The 25,249-nt window shown below is 49.9% G+C and overlaps 1 protein-coding gene across 8 annotated transcripts in view; it reads left to right on the top strand.

The window, feature by feature from the left end:
* NCOA1 (nuclear receptor coactivator 1) overlaps positions 1–25,249 on the top strand; it is a 111,857-nt gene that overhangs the window by 82,572 nt on the left and 4,036 nt on the right. For 6 of the 8 annotated variants that reach the window (XM_071420041.1, XM_071420039.1, XM_071420045.1 and 3 more), the window contains 7 exons: positions 3,258–3,684; positions 8,970–9,049; positions 9,459–9,489; positions 10,716–11,157; positions 15,390–15,543; positions 19,530–19,812; positions 21,452–21,534. In XM_071420041.1, coding sequence (XP_071276142.1) covers positions 3,258–3,684; positions 8,970–9,049; positions 9,459–9,489; positions 10,716–11,157; positions 15,390–15,543; positions 19,530–19,812; positions 21,452–21,534 — 1,500 coding nt within the window. Of the gene's footprint in view, positions 1–3,257; positions 3,685–8,969; positions 9,078–9,458; positions 9,490–10,715; positions 11,158–15,389; positions 15,544–19,529; positions 19,813–21,451; positions 21,535–25,249 lie in introns of all 8 variants that reach the window. The other 2 variants (XM_071420046.1, XM_071420040.1) reach the window with 2 other exon arrangements.

A 25,249-nucleotide genomic window follows, 5' to 3' on the forward strand; every position in this document is an offset into this window, starting at 1 on the left:
TTGGTCCTGAAAGGGAATTTGGGATCAGGCCCCAAGGAGATTTTGGGATTCGAGGGAGATTTTGGGATGGGGATTCCAAAGAGATTTTGGGATCCAAAGAGAATTTGGGATGGGATTCCAAAAAGATTTTGGGATCCCAGGAGATTTTGGGATTGGGTTCTACAGAAGGGATTTTGGGATCCAAAGAGATTTTGGGATGGGATTTCTAAGAGATTTTTGGGATGCAAGGAGATTTTGGGTTCCAAAGGGATTTTGGGATCCACAGGGATTTTGGGATCCACAGGGATTTTGGGATGGGATTTCAAAGACATTTTGGGATCCAAGGAGATTTTGGGATGGGATTCCAAAGGGATTTTGGGATCCAAGGAGTTTTTGGGATCTGAAGGGATTTGGGGTTCCCAAGGGATTTTGGGATCCGAAGAAGATTTTGGGATGGGATTTCTAAGAGATTTTTGGGATGCAAGGAGTTTTTGGGATCCGAGGAGGTGTTGGGTTCCAAAGGAATTTTGGGATCCACAGGGATTTTGGGGTGGGATTTCAAAGGGATTTTGGGATCCAGGGAGTTTTTGGGATCCAAGGAGATGTTGGGTTCCAAAGGGATTTTGGGATCCCAGGAGATTTTGGGATGGGATTTCAGAGACATTTTGGGATTCCAAAGACATTTTAGGATGGGATTCCAAAAAGATTTTGGGATCCAAGGGTATTTTGGGATTGGATCCCAAGGAGGTTTGGGGATCCCAAGGGATTTTGGGATCCAGAGAGATTTTGGGATGGGATTTCTGAGATTTTTGGGATCCAATGAGTTTTTGAGATCCAAGGAGATTTTGGGATCCAAAGGGATTTTGGGATGGGATTCCAAAGACATTCTGGGATTCCAAAGGGATTTTGGGATCCCAGGAGATTTTGGGGTTCCAAAGGGATTTTGGGGTGGGATTTCAAAGCGATTTTGGGATCTGAAAGGATTTTGGGATCCCAGGTGATTTTGAGATGGGATCCAAAGAGAATTTGGGATTCCAGAGACATTTTGGGATCCAAGGACATTTGGGATCCAAGGAGATTTTGGGATGGGATTCCAAGGAGATTTTGGGATCCAAGGAGATTTTGGGATTGGCCTTGAAAGGAAATTTGGGATCGAGCTCCAAAGAGATTTTGGGAGCCAGAAGGACTTGGGAATGGGATTCCAAAGAGAATTTGGGATCCCAGGAGATTTTGGGATGGGATTCCAAGAGGTTTTGGGATCCAGAGAGATTTTGGGATGAGATTTCAAAGAGATTTTGGGATTCTAGAGAGAATTTGGGATTGACCTTGAAAGAGAATTTGGGATCAGGTCCCAGAGAGATTTTGGGATGCAAAGAGAATTTGGGAAGGGATTCCAAAGAGATTTTGGGATCCAAAGGGATTTTGGGATTGGGTTCCAAGGAGGTTTGGGGATCCCAAGGGATTTTGGGATCCAGAGAGATTTTGGGATCCAAGAAGATTTTGAGATGGGATTTGTAAGAGATTTTTGGGATCCAGTGAGTTTTTGGGATCGAGAGGAGATTTTGGGATGGCATTTCAAAGACGTTTTGGGATTTCAAGGTGATTTTGGGATCCAAGGGGATGTTGGGTTCCAAAGGGATTTTGGGATCCAAGGAGATTTTGGGGTGGGATTTCAAAGACATTTTGAGATCTGAAGGGATTTTGGGATGCAAGGTGATTTTGGGATGGGATCCAAAGAGAATTTGGGATTCCAGAGAGATTTTGGGATCCAAGGGTGTTTTGGGATTGGATTCTAAAGGAGGGATTTTGGGATCCCAGGGGATTTGGGATCCAAGGGTGTTTTGGCATCCCAGGGGCCTTTGGGATTTGGATTTAAAGAAGGGATTTTGGGATCCCAGGGGATTTGGGATCCCAGGGAGTTTAGGGATCCCAGCGGATTTTGGGATCCCAGGGCATTTTGGGCTCCCAGGGATTTGGGATCCCAGGGAGTTTTGGGATCCCAGGGATTTTGGGATTGGATTTAAAGAAGGGATTTTGGGATCTCAGGGATTTTGGGCTCCCAGGGGGATTTGGGCTCCCAGGGGATTTTGGGATCCCAGGGGATTTTGGGATTGGATTTAAAGAAGGGATTTTGGGCTCACAGGGGATTTTGGGATCTCAGGGATTTTGGGCTCCCAGGGGATTTTGGGCTCCCAGGGGGATTTGGGATTGGGTTCTACAGAAGGGACTTTGGGATCCCAGGGGATTTGGGCTCCCAGGGCATTTTGGGATCCCAAGGGATTTTGGGATTGGATTCTTAGGAAGGGATTTTGGGCTCCCAGGGGGTTTTGGGATCCCAGGGGGTTTTGGGATTGGATTCTAGAGAAGGGATTTTGGGATCCCAGGGAGTTTTGGGCTCCCAGGGATTTTGGGATTGGATTTAAATAAGGGATTTTGGGCTCCCAGGGGATTTGGGATCCCAGGGAGTTTGGGATCCCAGGAATTTTGGGCTCCCAAGCAATTTTGGGCTCCCAGGGGGTTTTGGGATCTCAGGGATTTTGGGATCCCAAGGGGGTTTTGGGCTCCCAGGGGATTTTGGGATCCCAGGGGCCTTTGGGATTGGATTTAAAGAAGGGATTTTGGGCTCCTGGGGGGTTTTGGGATCCCAGGGGGTTTTGGGATTGGGTTCTACAGAAGGGACTTTGGGCTCCCAGGGGATTTTGGGATCACAGGGTGTTTTGGGATTGGATTTAAAGAAGGCATTTTGGGCTCCCAGGGGATTTTGGGCTCCCAGGGGATTTGGGATCCCAGGGATTTTGGGCTCCCAGGGGATTTTGGGATTGGATTTAAAGAAGGGATTTTGGGCTCCCAGGGGATTTTGGGATCCCAGGGGCCTTTGGGATTTGGATTCTACAGAAGGGATTTTGGGATCGGGTTCTACTGAAGGGATTTTGGGATCCCAGGGGGTTTGGGATCCCAGCGGATTTTGGGCTCCCAGGGGGTTTTGGGATCCCAGGGGATTTTGGCTCCCAGGGATTTTGGGCTCCCAGGGGATTTTGGGATCCCAAGGGATTTTGGGATTGGATTCTTAGGAAGGGATTTTGGGCTCCCAGGGGGTTTTGGGATTGGATTCTTAGGAAGGGATTTTGGGCTCCCAGGGGGTTTTGGGATTGGATTCTTAGGAAGGGATTTTGGGCTCCCAGGGGTTTTGGGCTCCCAGGGGTTTTGTGCTCCCAGGCTCCTCCGGGCTGGGATTCCCGAGCCCTTCCCTGCTCTGATCCCGCCTTTCCGTCCCTCAGGGCGGGGGCCTGGAGGCTCTGAGCGATCGCTTCCAGCCCCACCCGGCCCCGGCGCCGCCGCCTCCGCTGCTCCTGGAGCCCAAACCGGGAATGTTCTCCCAGCCCTTCCCTCCTTCCTCCTCCTCCTCCTCCTCCTCCTCCTCCTCGGCCTCTCCGGGCGCCTTCCCGGCCCTGCTGAGGCAGAAGGGCCCGTTCGGAGCCGTGCCCGTGGCCGGGCCTCCTCCTCCTCCTCCTCCTCCTCCTCCTCCTCCTCCTCCTCCTCCCGCGGCTCCTGCGGCCGCTGCTGCGGCGGGGGGGGCGCGGGGAACGTTCCAGAACAGCCCCGGGGCCGCCCTGGGCATGGCCCGGCCGGGGCTCGGCCGCCCCCCCGAGCGCCCCCAACCAGCTCCGGCTGCAGCTGCAGCAGCGCCTGCAGGGCCAGCAGCAGGTGAGGAAATGCCCCAAAAACCAACCCAAAATATCCCAGTGAAATCCAACAAAAATTCCAATAAAATCCCCCAAAATATCCCAGTGAAATCCAACAAAAATTCCATTTAAATCCCACAAAAATTCCATTTAAATCCCACAAAAATTCCAATAAAATCCCCCAAAATATTCCAGTAGAATTCACCAAAAATTCCAGTAGAATTCTCCAAAAATTCCAGTGGAATTCACCAAAAATTCGAGTGGAATCCACCAAAAATATTCCAGTAAAATCCTGAAAAAATTCCAGTAGAATCCACCAAAATATTCCAGTGAAATCCCGAAAAAATTCCAGTGAAACCCCCCAAAAATTCCAGCAGAATTCACCAAAAAATCCAGTAGAATCCCCCCAAATATTCCACTAAAATCCCCCCAAAAATTCCAGTAAAATCCCCCAAAATATTCCAGTAAAATCCACCAAAATATTGGAGTAAAACCCCCCCAAAAATTCCAGTAGAATCCACCAAAATATTCCAATAAAATCCCCCAAAAATTCCAGTGAAATCCCCCAAAATATTCCAGTGAAACCCCCCAAAATATTCCAGTAGAACCCACCAAAATATTCCAGTAAAATCTCCCAAAATATTCCAGTAAAATCCCCCAAAATATTCCAATAAAATCCCCCAAATATTCCAGTGAAATCCACCAAAATATTCCAGTGAAATACCCCCAAATATTCCAGTGAAATCCCCCGAAAATTCCAGCAGAATTCACCAAAAATTCCAGTAGAATCCCCCAAAAATTCCAGTAAAATCTCCCAAAATATTCCAGTAAAATCCTCCAAAATTCCAGTAAAATCCACCAAAATATTCCAATAAAATCCACCAAAATATTCCAGTGAAATCCCCCAAGAATTCCAGTGAAATCCCCCAAAATACTGCAAAAAAATCCCCCAAAAATTCCAATAAAATCCCCCAAAATTCCACTAAAATCCCCCCAAAAATTCCAGTAAATTCCCCCAAAATATTCCAGTGAAATCCCCCAAAAATTCCAGTAAAATCCCCCAAAATATTCCAATAAAATCCCCCAAAATATTCCAGTAAAATCCTCCAAAATTCCAGTAAAATCCCCAAAATATTCCAGTAAAATTCCCAAAATATTCCATTGAAATCCCTCAAAATATTCCAATAAAATCCCCCAAAAATTCCAGCGAAATCCCCCAAAATATTCCAGTAAAATCCCCACAATATTCCAATAAAATCCCCAAAAATATTCCAGTAAAATCCACCAAAATATTCCAATAAAATCCCCCAAAAATTCCAGTAAAATCCCCCAAAATATTCCAGTAAAATCCCCAAAATATTCCAATAAAATCCCCCAAAAATTCCAGTAAAACCCCCCAAAAATTCCTTTAAAATCCCCCCAAAAATTCCAGTAAAATCCCCAAAATATTCCAGTAAAATTCCCAAAATATTCCATTGAAATCCCTCAAAATATTCCAATAAAATCCCCCAAAATATTCCAGTAAAATTCCCAAAATATTCCATTGAAATCCCTCAAAATATTCCAATAAAATCCCCCAAAATATTCCAGTAAAATTCCCAAAATATTCCATTGAAATCCCTCAAAATATTCCAATAAAATTCCCCAAAAATTCCAATGAAATCCCCCAAAATTCCACTAAAATCCCCCCAAAAATTCCAGTAAATTCCCCCAAAATATTCCAGTAAAATCCTCCAAAATTCCAGTAAAATCCCCCAAAATATTCCAATAAAATCCCCCAAAATATTCCAGTAAAATCCTCCAAAATTCCAGTAAAATCCCCAAAATATTCCAGTAAAATTCCCAAAATATTCCATTGAAATCCCCAAAATATTCCAATAAAATCCCCCAAAAATTCCAGTAAAACCCCCCAAAAATTCCAGTAAAATCTCCCAAAAATTCCAGTAGAATCCCCCAAAAATTCCAGTAAAATCCCCCAAAAATTCCAGTGAAATCCCCCAAAATATTCCAGTGAAACCCCCAAAATATTCCAGAGAAACCCCCAAAATATTCCAGCAAATTCCCCAAAAATTCCAGTGAAATCCACCAAAATATTCCAATAAAATCCCCCAAAAATTCCAGTAAAATCCTCCAAATATTCCAATAAAATCCCCCAAAATATTCCAATAAAATCCCCCCAAAATCCCCATAGAATTAAAAAAAAAGTCCCACAAAAAATCCCAACAACCCAAGAAACCCCATTAAAAACCCCATAACAACCCCATTAAAAACCCCATTAAAAACCCCATAACAACCCCATTAAAAACCTCCAAAAAACCCAAAAAAACCCATTAAAAACCCATAAAAACGCCAAAAAACCCCATAAGAACCCCAGAAACCCCCTATAAACCCCATAAAAAACCCAAGAAACCCCTAAAAACCCCATTAAAAAACCCCTAAAAATGCAAAAAACTCCAGAACAACCCAAGAAACCCCATAAAAACCATTAACCCCCCCCCAAAAAAGCTAAAAACCCCTAAAAATCCAATTAAAAACCCCATTAAAAACTCTAAAAAAGCCCATAAAAATCCCCTAAAAACCCCATTAAAACCCCAAAACCCCATAAAAACCCCTTAAAAATGCCATTAAAAACCCCATTAAAAACCCCAAAAAACCCCAAAAAACCCCATTAAAAAACTCATTAAACCCCCCAAAAACCCCATTAAAAACCCCATAAAAACCCAATTAAAAACCCCATTAAAAACCCCAAAAAACCCCATTAAAAAACTCATAAAACCCCATAAAACCCCCCAAAACCCCCTTTAAAAACCCAAAAAACCCCACTAAAAACCCCCAAAACCCCATAAAAAACCCAAAAAACCCCATTAAAAACCTCCAAAGAACCCATAAAACCCCATGAAACCCCATAAAAACCCAATTAAAAACCCCATAAAAACCCAATTAAAAACCCCATAAAAACCCAAAAAAACCCTAAAAACCCCATTAAAAACTCAATTAAAACCCCCAAAAAACTCCATAACAACCCAAGAAACCCCATAAAAATCCCATAAAAACACCAAAAAAACCCTAAAAACCCATTAAAAACCCAAAATAAACCCCCAGAAAATCTAAAAACCCCATAAAAACGCAAAAAACCCCATTAAAAACCCCCAAAAAACCCATTAAAACCCCAAAATAAACCCCAAAAATCCCCATTAGAAACGCAAAAAAACCCCTAAAAACCCCATTAAAAACCAAAAAAACCCCTTAAAACTCCATCAAAACCCCATTAAAAACCCATAAACAGCCCATAAAACCCCTAACAACCCCATTAAAAGCCCCCAAAAAAACCCATTAAAAACCCGATTAAAAACCACATAAAACCCCATAAAAACCCAAAAAATACCCATTAAAAACCTCATTAAAAACCCCCATTAAACCGCTAAAAACCCCCTAAAAACCCCATTGAAAACCCCATAAAAAACCAAAAAAACCCCCTAAAAACCCCATTAAAAACCCCATAAAAAACCAAAAAAAAACCCAAAAAACCCAATTAAACCGCAAAAAAACCCCTGAAAACCCCAAAGAAACCCTAAAAACCCCATTAAAAACCCCATTAAAAACCCCATTAAAAACCCCATTAAACCCCATGCAAAGCCCTTGTGCCGTTTGCTTGCAGTTGCTGCAGCAGAACCGCCAGGCGGCGCTGCTAAAAACCCCAGAAAAACCCATTAAAAACCCCAAAAAAACCCGATTAAAAACCACGTAAAACCCCATAAAAACCCAAAAAATACCCATTAAAAACCTCATTAAAAACCCCATTGAAAACCCCATAAAACCCCAAAAAAACCCCTAAAAACCCCATTAAAAACCCCATAAAAAACCAAAAAAAAACCCCTAAAAACCCCATTAAAAACCCCATAAAAAACCAAAAAAAAAAACCCTAAAAACCTCATTAAACCGCAAAAAAACCCTGAAAACCCCAAAGAAACCCCTAAAAACCCCATAAAAAACCCCCCTCAAAACCCCATAAAAACCCCATTAAACCCCCCCTCAAAAAGAACAAAAAACCCCATAAAAAGCCCCATAAAGACCCCATTAAAAACCCAAAAAAACCCCTAAAAACCCCATTAAAAACCCTAAAAACCCCATTAAACCCCCATGCAAACCCCATAAAACCCCTTGTGCCGTTTGCTTGCAGTTGCTGCAGCAGAACCGCCAGGTGGCGCTGCTAAAAACCCCAAAAAACCCTATTAAATAAACCCATAAAAACGCAAAAAAACCCATAACAGCCCAAGAAACCTCATAACAACCCAAAAAACCCAATTAAAACCCCATAAAAAACCCCTAAAAACACCATTAAAAACCCCCCTAAAAACCCAAGAAACCCCATAAAACCCCCCAAAAAACCCCATAACACCCCCAAGAAACCCCACTAAAATCCCCCTTAAAAACCCCAAGAAACCCCTTCAAAACCCCATTGAAACCCCCTAAAAATACAAAATCTCCCAAAAACCCCATTAAAAACCCCATTAAAAAACCCCAAAACCCCATGCAAACCCCTTGTGCCGTTTGCTTGCAGTTGCTGCAGCAGAACCGCCAGGCGGCGCTGCTAAAAAAAACCACATAAAAACCCATTAAAAACCCCATTAAAACCCATATACAGCCCATAAAACCCCTAAAAACCCCATTAAAAACCCCCCAAAAACCCCCATAAAAACCCCAAAAACCCCCATAAAAATCCAAAAAAACCCCTAAAAACTCCTTTTAAAACCCCATTAAAAACCCCATAAAAGCCCCCAAAAAAACTAAAAACCCCATAAAAACCCATACAAACCCACAAAAACCCCATTAAAAACCCCGATGCAAACCCCATTAAAAACCCCTTGTGCTGTTTGCTTGCAGTTGCTGCAGCAGAACCGCCAGGCGGCGCTGCTAAAAACCCATAAAGACCCCATTAGAAACCCCATTAAAAAACTCATAAAACCCCCCAAAAACCCCATTAAAAACCCAAAAAAACCCTAAAAACCCCCATTAAACCCCCATGGAACCCCATGCAAAGCCCTTGTGCCGTTTGGTTGCAGTTGCTGCACCAGAACCGCCAGGCGGCGCTGCTGAAAACCCCATAAAAACCCAAAAAAAACCCCATTAAAAAACCCAATAAAAAACCCCATTAAAAACCCATAAAACCCCAGAAACCCCATAAAAACGCCCTTAAAACCCCATTAAAACCCCAAAACCCCATTAAAACCCCAAAACCCCATTAAAACCCCCATTAAAACCCCATTAAAACCCCCTTAAAAACCCCCTTGTGCCGTTTGCTTGCAGTTGCTGCAGCAGAACCGCCAGGCGGCGCTGCTCGGTCACTTCGGGGCGCCCGTGGGGCTCTCGCTGCGCGCCGGGATCCCGCAGCAGCAGCAGCAGCAGCAGCCCCAGGTAACAACGGGGAATTTTGGGGTTTCTCTGGGGATTTTATGGGGTTTTTTATGGGGTTTTTTATGGGGTTTTGGGGTTTGTTTGCCGTGGGTTTGGGGTTTGGGGTGTTTGTGGTTTGGCAGTTGAGATATGGAGGGTTTGGGGTTCGGGGTTCTCACCTGCGGGCCGGGATCCCGCAGCAGCAGCAGCAGCAGCAGCCCCAGGTAACAACGGGGACATTTGGGGTTTCTCTGGGGATTTTATGGGGTTTTTTATGGGGTTTTTTATGGGGTTTGGGGGTTTGTTCGTAGTGGGTTTGGGGTTTGGGGTGTTTGTGATTTGGCAGTTGAGATATGGAGGGTTTGGGGTTCGGGGTTCTCACCTGTGGGCCGGGATCCCGCAGCAGCAGCAGCAGCAGCAGCAGCAGCCCCAGGTAACAGCGGGGACATTTGGGGTTTTTATGGGGATTTTTACGGGGTTTTGGGGTTTTTACGGGGTTTTGGGGTTTGTTTGCAGTTGGTTTGGGGTTTGGGGTGTTTGTGATTTGGGAGTTGAGATACGGAGGGTTTGGGGTTTGGGATCTCCCTGTGCACGGGGATCCCGCAGCAGCAGCAGCTGCAGGTAACAACGGGGAGGTTTGGGGTTTGTTTGGGGTTTGTTTGGGGTCTTTTATGGGGTTTTTATGGGGTTTTGGGGTTGGTTTGGGGTGTTTCGGGTTTGAGGAGTCAGCATTTGAGGTTTGGGGTTTTTGGGGTTTGGGGTTTGAGAATTCAGGGTTTGGGACAGCGTTTAGGGATGGATTTGGGATTTTTGATTTGGGATTTGGGATGGGTTTTAGGGATGAATTTTTGATTTGGGATTTGGGATGGGTTTTAGGGATGGATTTCTGTATTTGGGATTTGATATTTAGGACGGCTTTTAGGGATGGATTCGAGGTCCTTGGGGTTCAGGACTCCTGTCAGTTACAAATTTTTGATTCACGATTTGCAATCTGAATTTTCCCATTTCCAAATCCCAAAACCCTCCCAAGAACCCCCCAGGGCTGATTCCTGGCTGGAATTTGGGATTTCTTTGGGGCACAGACCTCACCCCTCACCTCTCACCCCAATCCCATCCCACAGCCCCCCAGGGCTGATTCCTGGCTGGAATTTTGGGATTTTTTTTGGGGGGTGACCTCACCCCTCACCCCCATCCCACAGCCCCTCAGGGCTGGTTCCTGGCTGGAATTTTGGGATTTTTTTGGGGCACAGACCTCACCTCTCACCCCAATCCCGTCCCACAGCCGCCCCTGAACGCACAGATGCTGGTGGAGCTCTACAGCCCCTCAGGGCTGGTTCCTGGCTGGAATTTGGGATTTTTTTGGGATAGACCTCACTTGTCACCCCAATTCCATCCCACAGCGCCCCCTGAACGCGCAGATGCTGGTGGAGCTCTACAGCCCCTCAGGGCTGGTTCCTGGCTGGAATTTTGGGAGTTTTTTGGGGCACAGACCTCACCTCTCACCCCAATTCCATCCCACAGCCGCCCCTGAACGCGCAGATGCTGGCGCAGCGGCAGTGGGAGCTCTACAGCCCCTCAGGGCTGATTCCTGGCTGGAATTTGGGATTTTTTTGGGAATAGACCTCACCCCTCACTTGTCACCCCAATTCCATCCCACAGCCGCCCCTGAACGCGCAGATGCTGGCGCAGCGGCAGCGGGAGCTCTACAGCCAGCAGCACCGGCAGCGGCAGCTGATGCAGCAGCGCGCGCTCCTCATGCGCCAGCAGCAGCAGCAGCAGCAGCAGCAGCCGCAGAATTTCGGGAATTCCCCGCTGGGAGCCCCCTTGGGGACGCCCCTGGGGACGCCCCTGGGGACGCCCCGGCAGCAGCAGCAGCAGCAGCAGCAGCCGCAGTTCCCGTTCCCCCCCGCCTTCGGTACGAGCGGCGCCGCCGCCGCCGCCTTTGGGGGCCCCGAGGCGGCGCTGGGGACCCGCGGGGGCCTCGGGGGCCGCGGCGTGATGGGAACGGCAGCGGCGGCGCCCACGGCGGCAGCGGCGCCCTACGGAGCCGGGATGGGCCCGGCAGGGATGCAGCAGAACCTCTTCCAGTACCCGGGGGCAGGTATGGGGTGTGCATTGGGGTGTGAGGGGCATTTGGGGGATTCAGGAACCTCTTCCAGTACCCGGGGGCAGGTACGGGGCCTGTGGGGTATCTGGGGGATTTGGGGAATTTGGGGGATTCAGGAACCTCTTCCAGTACCCGGGGGCAGGTATGGGGGTACGGGGTGTGAGGGGGATTTGGGGCATTTGGGGGAATTCAGGGTGTTTGGGGGATTCAGGAACCTCTTCCAGTACCCAGGGGCAGGTACGGGGGGTACGGGGTGTGAGGGGTATCTGGGGGATTTGGGGGATTCAGGAACCTCTTCCAGTACCCGGGGGCAGGTACGGGGGGCCTGTGGGGTGTGCAGGGGATCTGGGGCATTTGGGGCGTTCATGGTGTTTGGGGGATTTGGGGGATTTGGGAGATCTGGGGGATTCAGGAACCTCTTCCAGTACCCGGGGGCAGGTACGGGGCCTATGGGGTGTGCAGGGGATCTGGGGTGTTTGCGGTGTTTGGGAGACTCAGAGTGCTCGGGGTGCTTGGGGGATTTGGGGGATTTGGGGGATTCAGGAACCTCTTCCAGTACCCAGGGGCAGGTACGGGGCCTGTGGGGTGTTTGGGGGATTTGGGGCATTTGCGGTGTTTGGGGGATTCAGAGTGCTTGGGGTGCTTGGGGAGTTTGGGGGATTCGGGGGATTTGGGGGATTCAGGAACCTCTTCCAGTACCCAGGGGCAGGTACGGGGCGTGTGGGGTGTGTGGGGGATTTGGGGGGTTTGCGGTGTTTGGGGGATTCAGAGTGCTTGGGGTGTTTGGGGGATTTGGGGTATTCGGGGCATTCAGGGTGTTTGGGGGATTCAGGAACCTCTTCCAGTACCCGGGGACAGGTACGGGGCCTATGGGGTGTGTGGGGGATTTGGGGGATTTGGGGGATTTGGGGCGTTTGCGGTGTTTGGGGGACTCAGAGTGCTCGGGGTGCTTGGGGGATTTGGGGGATTTGGGGGATTCAGGAACCTCTTCCAGTACCCAGGGGCAGGTACGGGGTGTGTGGGCATTTGGGGTATCTGGGGGATTTGGGGCGTTTGGGGGATTCAGAGTGCTCGGGGTCCTTGGGGGATTTGGGGTATCTGGGGCATTTGGGGCATTCAGGGTGTTTGGGGGACTCAGAGTGTTTGGGGTGTTTGGGGGACTCAGAGTATTTGGGGTGTTTGGGGGATTCAGGAGCCTCTTCCAGTACTCGGGGGCAGGTACGGGGGGTGTGGGGTATTTGGGGTGTGAGGGGCGTTTGGGGTGTTCGGGGTATTCAGGGGATTTGGGGTGTTTGAGGTGTTTGAATGATTTGGGGTATTTGGGGTGTGAGGGGTGTTTGGGGTGTTTGGGGTGTTTGGGGTATTCAGGGGGTTTGGGGTCTTTATGGGTTTGGAGTATTCAAGGTATTCAGGGGATTTGGGAAATTTGGGATATTCAGGAGCCTCTTCCAGCACTCGGGAGCAGGTGCGGGGTCCTGGGGTATTTGGGGTGTGCAGGGGGTTTGGGGTGTTCGGGGGATTTGGGATATTCTGGATAATCAGGATATTTGGGATATTCAGGGGATTTGGGGTATTTGGGATACTCTGGATAATCAGGATATTTGGGATATTCAGGGCATTTGGGGTGTTTGGGATATTCTGGATAATCAGGGGATTTGGGATATTCAGGGGATTTGGGGTATTTGGGATATTCTGGATAATCAGGATATTTGGGATTTTCAGGGCATTTGGGGTATTCAGGGTGTTTTGGGTGCTTGGGGGCTTTGGGGTGTTTGGGTTGTTCAGGGTGTTTGGGGGTATTTGGGGTGCTTGGGGTGCTTGGGGGGTTTGGGGTATTCAGGGTCTTTGGGGTATTCAGGGTATTTGGGGTGTTTGGGATATTCTGGATAATCAGGATATTTGGGATATTCAGGGTATTTGGGGTGTTTGGGATATTCTGGATAATCAGGATATTTGGGATATTCAGGGCATTTGGGGTTTTGGGGGTATTTGAGGGATTTTGGGTGTTTGGGACATTCTGAGTGTTTGGGATATTCAGGGCATTTGGGGTTTTTTGGGGGGTTTGGGTTGTTTGGGGTATTCAGGGCGGTTTGGAGCGTTTGTCTGGGATATTCAGGGGATTTGGGATATTTGGGATATTCAGGAACCTCTTCCAGTACTCGGGGGCAGGTAGAGGGTGCCCAGGGCATTTGGGGTTTTTTGGGGGGTTCGGAGTGTTCGGGGTATTTGGGATATTCAGGATATTTGGGATATTCAGGATATTTGGGATATTCAGGATATTTGGGATATTCAGGACATTTGGGATATTCAGGATATTTGGGATATTCAGGATATTTGGGATATTCAGGACATTTGGGATATTCAGGAACCTCTTCCAGTGGCCGGGGGCAGGTACAGGGGGGGATGGGGTGTGCGAGGGGTTTGGGGGGTCTGGGGCATTCGGGACATTCAGGGGATTCGGGGTGTTTGGGATATTCCAGGTGTTCAGGATATTTGGGTTATTTGGGATATCTGGAATATTTGGGACATTTGGGTTATTTGGGATATTCAGGATATTCAGGATATTCGAGACGTGCAGGGTATTTGGAGCATTTGGGATATTCCAGATATTTAGGACATTTGGGTTATTTGGGATATTCAGGATACTTGGGATATTTGGGATATTCAGGATATTCGGGATATTTGGGTTATTTGGGATATTCAGGATATTTGGGTTATTTGAGATATTCGGGATATTTGGGACATACGGAATATTCGGGATATTCAGGGTATTTGGGATATTCGGGATATTTGGGACATACGGAATATTCGGGATATTCAGGGTATTTGGGATATTCGGGATATTTGGGATGTGCAGGATATTTGGAGAATTTGGGATATTCAGGGTATTTGGGACATTTGGGTTATTTGGGATATTCAGGATATTCGGGATATTTGGGTTATTTAGGTTATTTGGGATATTCAGGATACTTGGGGCATTTGGGATATTCAGGATATTTAGGACATTCGGGTTATTTGGGATATTTGGAATATTTGGGATATTCAGGATATTTATTTGGGATATTCAGGATATTTGGGTTATTTGGGACATTCAGGATACTTGGGACATTCAGGTTATTTGGGATATTCGGAATATTTGGGACATTTGGGTTATTTGGGATATTCAGGATATTTGGGTTATTTGGGATATTTGGGATATTCAGGGTGGGAGCTGGGAGAGAATGGAAGACAGATTCCCGTGGATGGGAATGGGAAGGGTGGGAAAAGTGGGAATGGAAGAGGAGACTGGGGAGGAATTTTGGGAATTCCCAGCTGGGAGGGGCTGGAAAAGAATTCCCAGGGAATCCCTGGGGGTGTCCCAAGGAAAGGCTGGAAAATCCCAGGATTTTGGGGTTGGAGTGGGATGGGATTGAAGCTCCATGCATCCCATCCCAAACCAGCTGCTGTGCCCGGGCTCCCCTCAGCACTTCCTGCATCCCCTCAAACAGCCCCAAAACCCAGTAAAAACCCCCAAAAACCCATTAAAAACCACAAAAACCCATTAAAAACCCCCAAGAAAACCGTATTAAAAACCCCAAAAACCCCTCCGAAAAACCTCCAAAAAACCCACGAAAAAATCACTTCAAAAATCACTGAAAAAATACCGAAAAGCCTCCAAAAAATCACCAAAAAATCCTCTAAAAGTTCCCCAAAAATCCTCAAAAAATCCTTAAAAATCCTCTAAAAATCCTAAAAAAAATCCTTAAAAAAAAAACCCCAAAAAATCCCCAAAATTCCCCAACCAGGACACTCAGGATCCATCCCGGGGGATTTTCTTGGGATTTGGTGATGGAAAAGGGAAGGGAGACCCTTCCTGGAGTCAGGGAGTCAGGGAATTCCCAAAATTCCTTCCCGGGGAGGAGCTGGGATGGGGCTGGATCCAACGCCAGGCTGGGAGAGCTGGGAATGGAGGGAATTCCCTGGGAAAAAGGGGAAATGGGATTTGGGAAGCAATTCCCAGAGAATCCCCGGGGAACATCCAAGAAAACCTTGGAGCACCCAGGGAATCGTCGGGACGGGAATTCCACCTCCCTTCCCGCCCAGCCCAGGAGCTCCCAATCCACGGAGGGCAAATCCCCGGGGATGGGGATGGGGATGGGGATGGGGATGGGGATGGGGATGGGGTGGGAGACGTGGGAACGTGGGGCGGAATTCCCTCCCGGTGACGGTGATTCCGGCGCCGGCAGGGCTGGCCCAGCAGAGCGATCCGTCGGGATTCGCGCCAGCGCTGAGCCCCGGCAGCCCCCTGGTGTCGCCCCAGCTGCCGCCGGCGCCGCCCGCGCCCGGATACCAATCGCCAGAGCTGAAACCGTGGCAGGCCGGGAACGGCGGCAACAACGGGTGAGGGAAAACCGCCCCGGAACTGCGCACGGGGGCGGCCTTCGGGATCGGCCGTTGGGATTGGCCGTTGGGATTGGTGTTTGGTTCGGCCGTTGGGATTGGCCGGTGGGCTTGTCCTTTGGAATCTTCCATTAGAATGTCCATTGGGATTGGCCATTGGGAACATCCATTGGGATTGTCCATTGGAATAGACCATTGGGATTGTCCTTTGGGATAATCCATTAGAATGTCCACTGGGATTGGCCGTTGGGAACATCCATTGGGATCGTCCATTGGGATCGTCCATTGGGATTGTCCTTTGGAATCTTCCATTAGAATGTCCATTGGGATTGGCCGTTGGGAACATTCATTGGGATTGTCGGTTGGAATAGTCCATTGGGATTGTCCATTAGAATGTCCACTGGGATTGGCCGTTGGGAACATCCATTGGGATCATCCTTTGGGATTGTCCATTGGAATCTTCCATTAGAATGTCCATTGGGAACATTCATTTGGATTGTCCATTGGGATTGTCCTTTGGAATCTTCCATTAGAATGTCCATTGGGATTGGCCATTGGGAACATTCATTGGGATTGTTGGTTGGGATTGTCCTTGGGGATAATCCATTAGAATTTCCACTGGGATTGGCTGTTGGGAAAATCCATTGGGATTGTCCTTTGGAATCTTCCATTAGAATTTCCATTGGGATTGGCCATTGGGAACATCCTTTGGGATTGTCCATTGAATTCATCCATTGGGATTGTCCTTTGGAATCTTCCATTGGAATCTTCCATTAGAATGTTCATTGGGATTGTCCGTTAGAGTTGTCCTTTGGGATTACCCATTGGGATTGTCCATTGGGATTATCCTTTGGGATTGTCCATCGGAGTCACTCATCGGAATTATCTTTTGGGGCTGTCCATTGGGATCATCCATTGGAATCATCCTTTGGAATTATCCATTGGGATCGTGCATTGGAGTCACTCATTGGGATTGCCCGTTGGGATCGTCCATTAGGAACATCCATGGGATTGTCCGTTGGGAACATCCATTGGGATTGTCTGTTGGGATTGTCCGTTGGGATTGTCCATTGGAGTCACTCATTGGGATCATCCCTTGGGTTCATCCATTAGGAACGTCCATTGGGATTGCCCATTGGAGTCACTCATTGGAATTGTCCATTGGGATCATCCCTTGGGATCGTCCCTTGGGATTGTCCTTTGGAATTGCCCATTGGACAATTATCCATTGGGATTGTCCATTGGAGTCACCCATGGGAATTATCCTTTGGGACTCTCCTTTGGAACTATCCACTGGAATCATTCTTTGAAATTACCCATTGGAATCGTCCTTTGGAATTGTCCATTGGGATTGGAGTCACCCATTGGGATTGTCCATGGGGGATTGTCCATTGGCAACATCCATTGGGATTTCGTCCATTGGGATTTTGTCCATTGGGTTTGTCCATTGGAGTCACCCATGGGAATTATCTTTTGGGACTCTCCTTTGGAACTATCCCCTGGAATCATTCTTTGAAATTACCCATTGGAATTGTCCATTGGAATCGTCCCTTGGGATCGTCCGCTGGGATTGTCCATTGGAATTGGAGTCACCCATTGGGATTCTCCATGGGGGATCGTCCATTGGCAACATCCATTGGGATTTTGTCCATTGGGATTTTGTCCTTTGGGATTGTCCATTGGGATTGTCCTCTGGAACTATCCCCTGGAATCCTTCTTTGAAATGATCCATTGGGAATGTCCATGGGATTGTCCATTGGGAACATCCATTGGGATCGTCCATTGGGATCGTCCATTGGGGTCACTCACTGGGGTTCTCCATTGGGATTGTCCACTGGACTCACCCATTGGAATTGGCCTCTGGAATTATCTGCTGGAATCATTCCTTAAAATTATCCATTGGGATCATCCGTGGGAATTATCCATTGCATTGATCCATTGGTATTTGCCATTGGAATTGTCCATGAGTGTCACCCTTTGGAATATTCCTTTGGAATAATCCATTGGAATTATCCTTGGAATCACCCACTGCAATCACCCACTGGGATTATCCATTGGATTTAGCCATCGAAATCATCTATGGGAATCACCCATTGGAATCACCCATTGGAATTATCCATGGGAATCACCCATTGGGACTGTCCATTGGATCATCCCTTGGGATCGTCCATTGGAATTGTCCAATGGAAGCATCCATTGGAATCATTCTTTGAAATGATCCATTGGCGTTCTTCATTGGGATTATCCAATGGAATCATCCTTGACGTTCTCCATGGGGATTATCCTTTGGAATTGTCACTTGGAGTTGTCCATTGGAATTTTCCATGGGAATTATCCATTGCAGTCATTGGGATTTATCCATGGGAATCGTCCATTGGGATTATCTGTTGGGATAATCCATTGGAGTCACTCATTGGAATTGTTATTGGAATTATCCCTTGGAATTATGCCTTGGAATTATGCCTTGGAATTGCCCATTGGAATCATCCATTGGAATTATCCCTTAGAATCGTCTATTGGGATTTTTCCATTGGGATTTTCCATGGGAATCACCCATTGGAATCATCCATGGGAGTCACCCTTTGGAATCACCCCACTGGAATCATTCTTGGCAATTATCCATTGGAATATTCCATTGGAATTATCTGTGGGAATTATCCATGGGAGTCGCTCATTGGAATCATCCATTGGATTCACCCATTGGAGTCACCCATGGGAATTATCCATGGGAAGAGTCACCAATGGGAATTGTCCATGGGAATTATCCATGGGAATTATCCATCGTTGTTTTTATCCATTGGAATCATCCTTCGGAATTATCCATTGGAATTTTCCATGGGAGTCACTCACTGGAATTACCACTGTGGATTATCTATTGGAATCATCCATTGGAGGCATCCCTTGGAATTGTCCATTGGAATTTTCCATGGGAATCATCCGTTGGAATTTTCTACTGGAATTATCTGTGGGAGTCACCCGTTGGAATCATTCCATTGGAACAATCCATTGGAATTGTCCACTGGGATTCTGCACTGGAGTCCATTCCTTTGGAATTGTCCTTCGGAATTTTCCTTTGGATGATTCCAGAGAACTATTCCAGTGGAAAATTCCAAAGGATAATTCCAAAGGATATCACCTCCTGCCCTTGGGATGGGGCCGTGGATCCCTGGGAATGGGGAATGGGGGTCGGGAATGGGGTCGGGATTTAGGATGGGAGAAACTCCAGGGAAAGGGGAGTTTGGGATTGTGGGATCTTGGGAAGGGATTCCCGGCTGGGCTGGAATTCCCAGAGAATCCCTGGCAGTGCCCAAGGAAAGGTTGGAGCAGTTTGGGATGGTGAGGGTGGGAATGGGATGGGATTGAGGCTCCATGGATCCCATCCCAAACCATTCCGGGATTCTGGGATCCAGGACGGATGAGGATCCATCCCGGGGGATTTTTATGGGATTTGGGATTGGAAAAGGGAAGGGAGACCCTTCCTGGAGTGCCCAATTCCCAGGGAATTCCCGAAATTCCATCCCGGAGAGGAGCTGGGATGGGGCTGGATCCAATGCCAGGCTGGGAATGGAGGGAATTCCCTGGGAAAAAGGGGAAAATGGGATTTGGGAAGGAATTCCAGGCTGGGCTGGAATTCCCAGCCAATCTGTGGCTGTCTCATCCTTGGAACTTTTCCAAGGAAAAATCAGATCCTGGAATATTCCCAGGGTTTCTCCTTAAGGTCCCTTCCCACGCAAACCATCCCGGAATTCCCTGAATCCCAATTCCTCACGGAACAAAGGGAAAAGAGGGGGAATTCGGGAAGGAATTCCCGGAAAATCCCCGGGATCATCCCAGAAAACCCTGGACCACCCCAGCACGGTGGGACCGGACTGGGCAGAACCGAACCCCCGCAATCCCAGCACCGGCACCGCTCGGAATTCCGGGATTTATTTTTTTTTCGGGATGATCCCGGCCGTTCTTCCCGACGTTCTTTCCCGGTTTTGCAGCGTTTTCGGCCCGGCGGGCGCGGCGGCGGCGCCGGCGGCTCCGCAGGGGATGTACAACAACATGAGCATCACCGTCTCCATGGCCGGCGCCGGAGCCGGCACCGGAGGCATCCCCGGACCCGGCGGCGTTCCCGGCGTTCCCGGCTCCGGCGGCATTCCCGGCTCCGGCGGCGTTCCCGGTGTTCCCGGCGGCTCCGGCGGCGTTCCCGGCATGGGCGCCATGGGCGGTGGCATTCCCATGAATCCCGTCATGGCCGGCATCAACTCCATGTGCTCGGAGCAGGTGGGGATTGGGGATGGGGGAATGGGGGAATGGGAATGGGGGAATGGGGAATGGGATTGGGAATGGGGGAATGGGATTGGGAATGGGAATGGGAATGGGGATGGGAATGGGGAATGGGAATGGGATTGGGAATGGGGATGGGATTGGGAATGGGATTGGGGATGGGGATGGGAATGGGAATGGGAATGGGGGAATGGGATTGGGAATGGGAATGGGGATGGGGAATGGGAATGGGGATGGGATTGGGGGAATGGGGATGGGAATGGGAATGGGGATGGGGGAATGGGAATGGGATTGGGGATGGGGATGGGAAAATGGGGATGGGAATGGGATTGGGGATGGGATTGGGAATGGGGAATGGGGATGGGATTGGGGATGGGGATGGGAATGGGGGAATGGGAATGGGATTGGGGATGGGGATGGGGATGGGATGGAGGTGAGGGTGTGGGAACATCAGGAGAGGTTCCAGGTGGTGGGATGGGGCCGTGGATCACTGGGAATGGGATCGGGAATGGGATCAGGAATGGGAGCAGGAATGAGGCTGTGGATCCTTGGGAATAGGAAATTGGATTGGGAATAGGATTGGAAATGGGATTGGGAATGGGGCTGTGGAACCTTGGGAATGGGAGATGGGATCAGGAATGGGATCAGGAATGGGTGGATACAGGGCAGGGGAAGGAGAGGAGGAGAACGTTGGGTCAGATCCCGTTGGGATCCCCCGTGGATCCATGGCGAGTCCCCATCCCAAATCCCACCAACGGTGACATCGCCATCCCAAACCCCCAAACACAGCATCCCCATCCCACACCCCTGAGCCGCCCCTGTCGCCTTTCCCGGCATTCCCGGCGTTCATTCCCAATGTTCGGTTCTGGCATTCACTCCCATCATTCACTCCTGGCGTTCATTCCCCTCGTTCATTCCCATCATTCACTCCCATCATTCATTCCCGCCGTTCACTCCCATCATTCATTCCTGCCATTCATTCTCATCATTCACTCCCATTATTCACTCCCATTATTCATTCCCATCATTCACTCCTATCGTTCATTCCCATCGTTCATTCCCATCATTCATTCCCGCCATTCACTCCCATCATTCACTCCCATCATTCATTCCCATCATTCACTCCCATCATTCATTCCCATCATTCATTCCCATCATTCACTCCCATCATTCACTCCCTCCGTTCATTCCCGCCATTCATTCCCATCATTCATTCCCGCCATTCACTCCCTCCGTTCACTCCCATCATTCACTCCCATCATTCATTCCCACCATTCATTCCCACCATTCACTCCCATCATTCATTCCCGCCGTTCATTCCCATCATTCACTCCCATCATTCATTCCCATCGCTCATTCCCGCCATTCACTCCTATCATTCATTCCCATCATTCACTCCATCATTCATTCCCATCGCTCATTCCCGCCATTCACTCCTATCATTCATTCCCATCATTCACTCCCATCATTCATTCCCGCCATTCACTCCCATCATTCATTCCCGCTGTTCATTCCCATCATTCACTCCCATCATTCACTCCTATCATTCATTCCTGCCGTTCACTTCCCATCATTCACTCCCGCCGTTCACTCCCTCCGTTCACCCCCTCCATTGTTTTGTTTCCCGTTGTTGCAGGTGGCGGAGGCAGCGCTGAGGCCCCCGGGGCTGTTCTGTGGCCAGCTGGGCCCTGCGGAGCTGCTCAAGGCCGAGCCCGACGGTGCCCCAGGTACGGCCGCGCCGCCGCCACGGCCCCAAACCCGCCCGGAGCCCTGGGCACCGAACGGGGGCAGCGCCGGGACGGGATGGGATGGGCCGGGATGGGATGGGGATGGGATGGGATGGGATGGGATGGGATGGGATGGGATGGGATGGGATGGGATGGGAGGTTCCTCCTGGCATGGCCCCGGTGAAGGCACCAGGAGCGCACCAGCCTTGGGTGGCACCGTCGGGTGACAGCCCCTGGGGTTGAGGTCACCAAGGTCACACCACCAGTGTCGGGTGACACCGTTGGGGTTGAGGTCATGGTGGTCACACCAGTGTTGGGTGACACCCATTGGGGTTGAGGTCACCAGGGTCACACCAGTGTCGGGTGACACCCGTTGGGGTTGAGGTCATTGTGGTCACACCAGTGTCAGGTGACACCCGTTGGGGTTGAGGTCATTGTGGTCACACCACCAGTGTTGGGTGACACCCGTTGGGGTTGAGGTCACCAGGGTCACACCAGTGTCAGGTGACACCCGTTGGGGTTGAGGTCACCAAGGTCACACCAGCGTTGGGTGACACCCGTTGGGGTTGAGGTCATTGTGGTCACACCAATGTCGGGTGACACCCGTTGGGGTTGAGGTCACCAAGGTCACACCAGTGTTGGGTGACACCCATTGGGGTTGAGGTCATGGTGGTCACACCAGTGTCAGGTGACACCCGTTGGGGTTGAGGTCACCAGGGTCACACCAATGTCAGGTGTCACCCGTTGGGGTTGAGGTCATTGTGGTCACACCAATGTCAGGTGTCACCCGTTGGGGTTGAGGTCATGGTGGTCACACCAATGTCAGGTGACACCCGTTGGGGTTGAGGTCATGGTGGTCACACCAATGTCAGGTGACACCCGTTGGGGTTGAGGTCATTGTGGTCACACCAATGTCAGGTGACACCCGTTGGGGTTGAGGTCACAAGGTCACACCAATGTCAGGTGTCACCCGTTGGGGTTGAGGTCATTGTGGTCACACCAGCGTTGGGTGACACCCGTTGGGGTTGAGGTCACCAAGGTCACACCAGTGTTGGTGGTCACCTCTTGGACTTGAAGTCACCATGGTGTCACCAGTGTTGGGTGCCACCAATTGGGGGTTGAGGTCACCAAGGTCACACCAATGGTGGGTGACACCGATTGGGCGACACCTCCCAGGGTTGGAGCCACCACGGTGCCACCAGTGTTGGGGGACACCCATTGGGTGACACCCCTTGGCTTGGAGCCACCATGGTCCCACTGGAGCTGGGTGACACCCATTGGGTGTCACCTCCTGGGGTTGGAGCCACCATGGTGCCACTGGAGCTGGGGGACACCCATTGGGTGACACCCCTTGGCTTGGAGCCACCATGGTGCCACTGGAGCTGGGGGACACCCATTGGGTGTCACCCCTTGGGGTTGGAGCCACCATGGTGCCATTAGCGTTGGGTGGCACTCACTGGGTTGAAGCCACCATGGTCACACCAAGGTCAGGTGATATCTCCTGGGGCTGGAGCCACCAAGGTGCCACCAAGGCAGAGTTGTTGGGTGACGGACACCCCTTGGGGCTGAGGTCACCAGGGTCACACCAATGCTGGGTGACACCACTGGCCTTGAGGTCACCAGGGTCACACCAACGTTGGGGTGACACCTCCTGGGTTTTAAATCACCCTGGTGCCACCCGCAGAGGGGTGACACCCATGGGGTGACACCTCTGGGGTTTGAAGTCACTGTGGTCACACCAATGTTTGGGGACACCCTTGGGGCTGAGGCCACCATGGTCACCTCAGTGTCGGTGACACCATTGGGTTGAAGCCACCACGGTCACCTCAGGGATGGGTGACACCATTGGGTGACATCTCTTGGGTTGAAGCCACCAAGGTCCAAACACTGTTGTGTGACAACCCTTGGGTTGAAGCCACCATGGCCCCACCACCATTGGGTGACACCACTGGGTTGAAGCAACCAAGGTCCAACCATTGGGTGACACCACTGGGCTGAAGCCACCGTGGTCACCTCAGGGTTGGGTGACACCCTTGGGCTGAAGCCACCATGGTCAATCAATGTTTGGGTGACACCCTGGGCTGAAGCCACCACGGTCAATCAATGTTTGGGTGACATCACTGGGTTGAAGCCACCATGGTCACCTCAGGGATGGGTGACACCCTTGGGCTGAAGCCACCATGGTCAATCAATGTTTGGGTGACACCCTTGGGCTGAAGCCACCATGGTCAATCAATGTTTGGGTGACACCCTTGGGCTGAAGCCACCACGGTGCCACCACCGCCAGGTGCCACCAAATCCACCCCCAGAGACCCCAGAACGTCGCTGCTGCCGCCGCCGCCTCTGCCAGGAACGGGAAATCCAGGATGGCTCCACCCCCACCCGCCCCTCGACCAACCCCGTTCCTCAAACCCCTCTGAGATGCCTCCAGCCCCATCCCATCTCCTTTTGGAGCCGTTTTTCCGCCACAATCCCAAATTTTTTCCTGGATCAGCTCCTAGGAGCCACCAGGAACCTCCCGATCTTCAAAATTCCAGGACGTCTCCACCTCCACCCCATTCCTCAAACCCCCCTGAGATGCCTCCAGCCCCACCCCATCTCCTTTTGGAGCCGTTTTTCCACCATGATCCCCAATGTTTTCCTGAATCAACACCTGGGAGCCACCAGGAACCTCCCCATCCACAGAATCCAGAAATCTGGGATGGCTCCACCTCCATCCACCCCATGGCCAACCCCGTTCCTCAAACCCCCCTGAGATGCCTCCAAACCCATCCCAGCTCCTTTTGGAGCCGTTTTTCCACCACGATCCCAATTTTTTTTCCCCCTGGATGGAGCCCACCATCTCCCAATCCTCAAACCTCAGGATCATCTCCACCCACCCCGTTCCTCAAACACCCTTGAGATGCCTCCAGCCCCATCCCAGCTCCTTCTGGAGCCGTTTTCCCACTGCAATCCCAAATTTTTTCTCCTGGATCAGCACCAGGAACTGCTGGGATGTCCCAATCCATGAAACTCAGGATGGCTCCACCTCCACCCCATTCCTCAACCCCCCTGAGATGCCTCCAGCCCATCCCAGCTCCTTTTGGAGCCGTTTTTCTGCCACAATCCCCAATTTTTTTCCCCTGGATCGACACCCGCCATCTCCCAATCCTCAGGATCATCTCCACCCACCCCATTCCTCAACCCCTCTGAGATGCCTCCAAACCCCACCCAGCCCCATCTGGAGCCATTTTTCTGCCACAATCCCAAATTTGTTTTCCTGGATCAGCTCCTGGGAGCCACCAGGAACCTCCCCATCCACAGAGTCCAGAAATCTGGGATGGCTTCACCTCCATCCACCCCATGGCCAACCCCGTTCCTCAAACCCCTTGAGATGCCTCCAGCCCCATCCCAGCTCTGTTCTGGAGCTGTTTTTCCTCCATAATCCCAAATTTTTTCTCCTGGATCAGCACCAGGAACTGCTGGGGATGTCCCAAACCATGAAAATCCAGGATGGCTCCACCTCCACTCCATTCCTCAACCCCCCTGAGATGCCTCCAAACCCATCCCAGCTCCTTTTGGAGCCGTTTTTCTGCCAAAATCCCAATTTTTTTCCCGAATCAACACCTGGGAGCCACCAGGAACCTCCCCATCCATGGAACTCCCGGATGGTTCCAGCTCCACAGAAATCCAGGACATCTCCACCTCCACCCCGTTCCTCAAACCCC

This window comes from Agelaius tricolor, unplaced genomic scaffold (genome assembly GCF_023055355.1).
Source record: "Agelaius tricolor isolate 1412-34295 unplaced genomic scaffold, bAgeTri1.0.p SCAF_122, whole genome shotgun sequence".
NCBI lineage: Eukaryota > Metazoa > Chordata > Aves > Passeriformes > Icteridae > Agelaius > Agelaius tricolor.